We start from the raw sequence: 7,425 nt of genomic DNA on the forward strand, positions 1-7,425 counted from the left end.
TTACTATTATTCGTTTAATGATTGATGCCAACAATATATATATATATATTAAGCAGAGTATACACAGTTTATAATAAGGTCAGAAAGTATACCAGGCTGTTGTACCGTATAGCAGCAACACTCACATGATCTTCCCATTCACGACACATGCATGCACTTTTTAAATCCCTGTTCTTTGCACATACATTTGTACACTTTGCACAAACATTTCCTTATAAAGAATGTTCTGTGTACTATGCACCTTTAGATACTTCAAAATGACTGCAGCTGAACTACAGAGAACCGGAGTCCATAAACAAAACAAACAAATATTATTCACACAGGAGAAGTACCTTGATACATCTTTGTGGGAACAAAATATACTTCAAAAGTTACTGTAGGTGAACTACAGAGGCCGGAGTCTTGATAAAACACAGTAAACATACACACACACACACACACACACACACACACACACACACACACACACACACACACACACACACGCTCATGCTGATACAACAGTTAAATAACACACTTGCAAAATGTCCCAAAGTATTCGACAACAGCTTGACAGGAATAAAAACACATAAGTAATCCAGGATGTATTTCTAGACTCTGTGGTTTTTAGTGCTTGTGTTTTGTACAATGCCTTGTGCTCGCCCATCCCTAAAGAGCAGTTTTTAAGTAGTTCCTCTGCGTAGTAAAACAAAAAGAGTAAAAGTCCTGGCCACAAACCCATTCCACAGTCTGTGGTTTGGGGTGGGAGGTTTGTCCGTGGAGTAAAAATATCCTCCAGCTTTACATCGTTCTGGAAAGCTCTTTTCACTGTGACTTCTGCAGCATTGTTGTCCCAGGACGTCGATGGAGGAACTAGTTTGTGTGACTCTTTACTATGTAGTTTTGGTCGTTTTCAGAAGTAATACAATTGCACCCAAGAAAAGTGCCTTCTACTTTGTTCTTTCCCCAAAATACTCACCAAAAACACACACACACACACACACACACACACACACACACACACACACACACACACACACACACACACACACACACAAACGCACCGCTGACTAAAATGCCTAAAAGTCGATAAACAAATGATAGAAAACCAAAAATAATTAAAATGGTTCCAGGGTAACTTCACAGCCTGCTTGTGTATTAACATTAATTTCACTCTGCTGATTGCTGCTAGAAGGACACCGTAAAAAAAAAATCTATATTTTTAAAGATTTTAAATCAAATTTGCCACTCAAATACTCTATAATGTAACTATGTATTTCCTAATTGAATTAATCTTGTGCATAATTAGCTGCTTGTGTATTCTAAGTTATAATAGTATCTTCATGCAGCTAAAAACACATTTTCACCAGTGCCGGATCAACCTGTTCGGGGGGCTCTGGGGCAAAACTGAGCTGTGGGCCTCCACTCTCTTTGGATCCAAGAGTGGCCATATATTGCCAAACATTTCCCCCAGAAACAATCCAACTCGGATGACTAACTTGCCCACAGGTTTGCAGCGTGTCAGTTAGTTTGTGGCAATTTTATAGTAAAAATTTGTAAAAAAAAGATAATGGCTCAATATTAGATAGAAAATTAAGGCAGCACCTGAGAGCCTGTTGAATTTGAATTCATATTGTGCTTTAACATATGACCAAACTCATTTACACACATTATATGCCACATACAGGGCTTTTGGGGCGTAGGTTTGATGATCTAGCATTAAACAAAAAATAAAACCCTAATAAAAATCAATTTAACCCTGTATCTGGGCCTCCTTTCCAAAGAGCAAGGAAAAGATGGTCTTAGTCCCATTATTGATTTTGAGTCAACTATGGAAACCAGCTGTTGTTTTTTACCCCAAATGAATCTATAAATTTGTGTTTAAAAAAATGTACATCCTTTATATGAAACAAACAAGTTGGGGCCAAATTGATGGTTATGGTCTTTTCATTGAGATTTGTTGATAATAACAAAATATAGAATGTTTGTGGCCCTTTTCTTGAAGAAGTTTAAAGGAAATATGGTGGCTCAGACTTGTTTGGGTCAAACAACGGTGAGACTCCTGCAGAAAGAGGATGCATCTCTTTACAGCGTCGCTTTGCTCCCCAAATATCTTCTGTAGAGGTATACACTGTCTTGGATTGGAGGCAACATGAAGCACTTTATCATTAAAGCAGTGTAACAGCTGCACCGTGTCACAATCATTTGTCAGTTTTTGTTTTGTATGGCCAGGAAGTGAGAACTGGCTGTCAGGTCTATCGTTGGATCTGTCTCCATTCCTTTGTAAGAGTAGGTTTCTCTCCAACCACACCTCATGCTCAGACATACATGAGGAAAAAACGTCTAGCATTCCACCTCCACCAGCAGGTACATACCAGAGATTCAAGCTCGACAGGGTTGGAGACTTGATTTTCTGGAGAGTTCATCAAGACTCTTTTAGCAGCCCCAGTTTCCTCAACGCTTCCCTGCGCGATTCGTCCGTCGCCCCGCGTCCAGAAAACTGCACGGTGATGCCTTGGGGACGGAACATGGAGGTGGATCTCCGCCGGTGTTCAGGGGACAGGGCTCGCGGCGCTGGTTTCTGGGGGGTAGCGCCATGGTAGGAGTGCCGAGGAGGTCTTGGGGCCGGGGTCGGCGCCGGAGTTTTGAAACTCTTTGCCGGGGTGTCCGAAGGGCGACTCAACCCGGCGGTGGGGTTGAAGGTTCGGCTCTTTACTCCGTAACTGAGCTCGGGGGGCGAGGGTTGACTCTTCATATGGGAGCTGAGGATATCGGGAAGGTCGCTCCTGGCCATGGCTACAGGGGCGGGGTTCATGACTTTGGTCTTTCCTCCGTAGGGGTTGAACTCGCTGGGGTTAGTCAGCGCAGTTGGGAGGACTTTGGGTTCATGGCTAGGTGGAGTTGAAGATTCGCTCCTAGTTGAGACAGAAGGTTTCACAGTGATAGATTTCCCCCCATAGCTGTTTGATTCCAGCGAGGTGACTTCTAACGGAGGGGGGAAGGACGCCATGTTATCCAACGGAGGTGGTGGATTGTAGCTGCTCTGTTTGACTGCTGGAGGCGAGGGGCTCGGCCTGGGGTGTCTTTCGTCATACCTCTTGAGAGAATCTGTCCGCAGAATCTCGGGTTTACTGTCAACGGGAATCTGACTCGGACGCGGTGTCGTAACATTGGCTTCTGGCATTTTGATGGTGGTGTCTTTTGTTGGGGAAGCACTAGTTTTGCTGCTCATTTTGATGGTGGTGTCTAGTGTTGGGGGAGCACTGGTCTCTATTGGTTTGGTGCTGGTTCCTGCATCCGCCAGAGGATTCAGAGAAGTGCTGCTCGAGACGGCGAGGAGTGACAGGCCCTCGGACATGGCTCGGTTCCTGCTCAGGCCCAGCTTCGACAGGGCCTCCATCCTGGATTTGTCCGGCGAGGGGTCCTTGAAGGAAATGCTGCGAATGGGAGTATTTCGAGCCGTCGGCTCCACGGTCGGCTGAGGATCTTCCTCCAGCAGAGGGCTTGGCGTCCCCGATAGGTTTGCCAGCATCTGCGCCCGTCTCTCCTGGATGTTCACATTGCCCCGTGTCTGGTTCTGGTGATCCTTGTTGCCGAGGCTCACACTGATGTTAGCAGGGAAGCGGGACGGCTTAGTAGAGTTAAGGGGACTGTGTTTACCAGAAAGATCGTTGGCCGGGCTCTGAGGCTTGTCGGACTCCTGGCTGTGACTACGGAGGAATGAGGAGGAATGCAAGTCAGCGGCTCCACCTCCCCGGTGGTCTGCTATCTGCTGAGCAATCAGGACCGGGGTGGGGATAGAGCCTGGAGGGTGGTAGGGGGAGTGGTTGTCTGTCGACCCATAGCTGCCGCTTGGTAGTGCAGGGTTGTACTCTGAAGGCAAGCTGTCTATCGTTTCACGGCGTGGCTTCATCTCAAAGTGGCTTCCAGGGTTCTGCATCATACTGTTAAAATCTAGGAGGAACAAATTGCAAAGTGAAAATCTGAGAAAGACTACAAGCTTCAGTTCCTTCCAGAGATGCAGATAATTTTTTTCAATAATTTTTAGATTAATTGACCAATGAATACATGGAATATACCATAATCGTATTCCTGGCTACAAGAACAAGCTGCTGAACTCTACCTGGACTGCTGGGATTGAAGATGGGCTCTTTGGTCTGCACCAGGTCTGGTTCGGGGCGGACCAGGTATATAATATCCTGGTCTTTGGGACAGGGATGTCTGGCCAAGTGGGAGGACCCGATGGGATTCGAGGTTGGGGGTCCGCCGACTGGCTCTAGGGTCTCATCCAACGAGTCGATGGTCTTCTCGAAGAACTTGAGGCACTCCTGCTCCTCCTGGCTCAGGAACTGCAGTGCATCATCTTCCTGTTGAGGCCAAAGGGGAAGAAGAAAATTAGTTAACATGAATTATCTTTTAACATTTGATTGCTTTCTTTCCTCTGTTACGGTCTGTCGTTGTTTCAAGCTCTAACCCTAACCCCTAACCCTATGTATTGTTTGAGTTGTGTTTAGAGGTTGTACATGGGGATTATATGTTTAATTTGATACCTAACATGTTTGTTTGTTTGTTTGTTTTTTGGGGGACCTATACCATGTTTTTTTTCTTGATTTGTACCTTGTGACCTGATATAAAATGGTCCCCATTTTTGGGGACCCTAAGAACAAAGAGTATAGAAGACATCAATCAGTTAAGTTACTCATGAATCATCTTCTTAGAATTAACAAAATACTATTTACAGGGGAGATGAAGTTATTCTGGGTTTCTAAACTGGGCTGAGAGGTTTCAAACTAGACTTTTTCCACTGGGTTATTATTTGTACTGAAGACGAGTTATATTGAACCCCATGTTGAGAACCATCCACTCTGACTTTCTCATACAGTAGTCATGTGTAGAGGCCGAACACAGGTCTGTTTGTTCCAGCATCCCAACCCTCCAAACTACTTTCCAACCTCTAATTTAGCTCAAACGCCCTCCTCTCTTCTCGCCTCTCTGCTTCACCTCCACGTTACCGTCCAGCTCCGCACAGGTTTGCCTCTCAAGAATAACTCATTGGCTTGAGGTCTTTTTCAGCCCTGATAAAGATCGAGTTCGCCTATTTAAGCCGAACCACATGGCCGAGTATAATAATAATCCCCTGTAACGATGTGTTCTGGAACTAGAAAGTAAGTAGAGGTGGAAGGACGGAGCCACAAAAGAAAAATACTACATTACATGTAAAACGTACCAGATCAAATCTTTTAAAGTACTCATTGTTTTGTATAAGTCGATTCCTGACGTCCACTTTCAAGCCTTTTCTGGAGCTTTCGACCGTCTATAGCTCCATTCACTCGTTCAAAATCAGGGAGAAGCTCCAATAAATCTGAAGTGGACATTGATTTATGATGATTTTGGTCAAATCCATTGAATGCATCACGACTGAGCCAAAACACGGCTGTTGTCCTGCATACTTGGCTTAGTTATGGTTTCACTGGGGGATATTTTTAGTTTAAAAACGTGTCTTATTAGTGACCTTAACCTTATGGCATCAAGGCCTTTTTTCAGAAAATCCGAATGGTTAATATACCTGTACTAAATTCAGATTATCTCCTCAACCACAAGGCCTATTTGAATAATGTAAAAAGGTATAATATACAGAAAACCCTTGGGGACATAGATAATACATTCATATATGTGTTACTGGTATATTGATTTATGATAGTGCACAGAAAAGGAAAAAAATATATATATACTTTGCAAAAAAATTCTAATTAAAAGTTGTATTTTCTTATTGTTACTATATTTTTTATATTTGCTATATTTTCGACAGCCAGGTTTGCTTCATGCTCAGCTAAGCTAACCAGCTTCATGTTTACTGAACAGAGACGAGAGCGTGAATTTACAAATATTAATAAACTATGTTTTTCTTTCCAGTGTGCATCACTCGAGTGACATCAGAGCGTCTGACAACGACATGTTTTGATCTCAGGCCGCGTTCCACCGTAATTACACAGCCGCCGACCGAAGGAAGCTGCTTATTTTCAGCTATTTCAAGGTGATGACCTTCAGCTCGACAAACAGGGTTTGTTGCTGACATTACGACGCCTTGTTTTTACTTTGCACACACACACACACACACAGACACCTGCAGCAACACCCAACTGAAACCAGAAGGAGATAAACACACCGATCTGCTGGTTTCAGCTGCAGTGAATGATGCATATTGTCGCGGACAGAGAGGACTGCAGCTCAACCGGTTTTTGTCGCGTTGTGCGACAAAAATGAATGCGGAGGCATTAAGTTGTTAAGCGGGGGTAATTTCTCAGCGTCCGTGGTGACTGGCTGCATTGTGTTGAAGCGGCACCGGCCCTCCGTCAGCGCTAAGCAGCGTTTGAATAATCAGCCGTTCATCTGATACGCCGAGTGCTTACTGTGTGGAGACAATAGGACCAGACCAGTCTGAGCTCCAGGAAACAGAGCGCGACCGTGTATTTATACACACCTGCGTCCCCGGACACGGCAAATACACATCGGCTTTATTTAGTCTAGTCGACAATTACCTGAAACAAACGTAATAGTTTGACGTTTTGGGAAATACGCTGATTTGCTGAGATGAAAAGATTGATACCGCTCTCGTAACCGTACGCCGAAAATGAAGCTGTATCTTATTATTCTATGTATTTATAACTGTAGAAGTTGTTGTCGTAGTAGAAGTAGTGGTTGTAACAAGAGTAGTAGTTTCAGCACCTGAAGTTTTTGTAGTTTTAGTCGTTTTAGTAGTGGTAGTAGCAGAAGTACCAGTGGTGAAGTAGAAAAAACTGTTCTATCAGCAATAATAGTAGTAGTAGTAGTAGTGGTCGTAGTAGTAGTAGTAGTAGTAGTAGTAGTAGTAGTAGTAGTAGTAGTAATAAATATTAATAGTAGTATTGGTTGCAGCAGTAGTATTAGCATTTGCTTTAGCAGTAGTAGTAGTAGTAGTAGTAGCAGTAGTAGTAGTAGTAGTAGTAGTAGTAGTTTTAGTAGCAGTTGGAGTAGGACTAGAAGTGATAGTTGTAGTAGTATTATTAGTATTATTAGTAGTAGAGGTATTAGTAGCATCCAAAGAAGTAGTAGTAGTAGTAGTAGTAGCAGTAGTAGTAGTAGTAGTAGTAGTAGTAGTAGTAGTAGCAGTAGTAGTAGTAGCAGTAGTAGTAGTAATGTTCTCAATATTAGCAGCAGTAGTCACAGTATTAGTAAGAGCATTAAGTATTTAATAAAAACCTATTTGAGCTTCATGTTAATTAAAAACATAAATCTAATTAATGTTATAACTGTGATCTATGTCTGAAGATCTTTTCCCTCTAAGAGGAAGTACAAGTACAAGTACAAGTACAAGTCGGACTCGCTCACTTACGCCCGGCCTGGCGCTCCGGCCTCCGTTGACCGCGTGGTGGAGTTGAGGGTTGCCGTGCCGACGGGCGTCCATGG

General features: G+C 43.5%; 1 protein-coding gene across 1 annotated transcript; it reads right to left on the reverse strand.

The window, feature by feature from the left end:
- proser2 (proline and serine rich 2) lies at positions 1-7,425 on the reverse strand. Its single transcript, XM_079236196.1, has 3 exons — positions 7,352-7,425; positions 4,103-4,346; positions 1-3,933 (listed from the first exon to the last, which is right to left on the reverse strand). The coding sequence occupies exons 1-3, from the start codon at positions 7,421-7,423 to the stop codon at positions 2,405-2,407; spliced, it is 1,845 nt and encodes a 614-aa protein (XP_079092322.1). The 5' UTR covers positions 7,424-7,425; the 3' UTR covers positions 1-2,404.

Source organism: Taurulus bubalis (assembly GCF_910589615.1).
Source record: "Taurulus bubalis genome assembly, chromosome: 20".
NCBI classification, from domain to species: domain Eukaryota; kingdom Metazoa; phylum Chordata; class Actinopteri; order Perciformes; family Cottidae; genus Taurulus; species Taurulus bubalis.

Excerpts from the sequence above, each read along its gene's own strand:
- proser2 (XM_079236196.1), bottom strand. The coding sequence starts at position 7,423 with ATGGACGCCCGTCGGCACGGCAACCCTCAACTCCACCACGCGGTCAAC. Across the intron at positions 4,347-7,351 it reads GCCGGAGCGCCAGGCCGGGC|GAAGATGATGCACTGCAGTT; the intron begins GTAAGTGAGCGA and ends TGGCCTCAACAG. Across the intron at positions 3,934-4,102 it reads CTTCAATCCCAGCAGTCCAG|ATTTTAACAGTATGATGCAG; the intron begins GTAGAGTTCAGC and ends TGTTCCTCCTAG.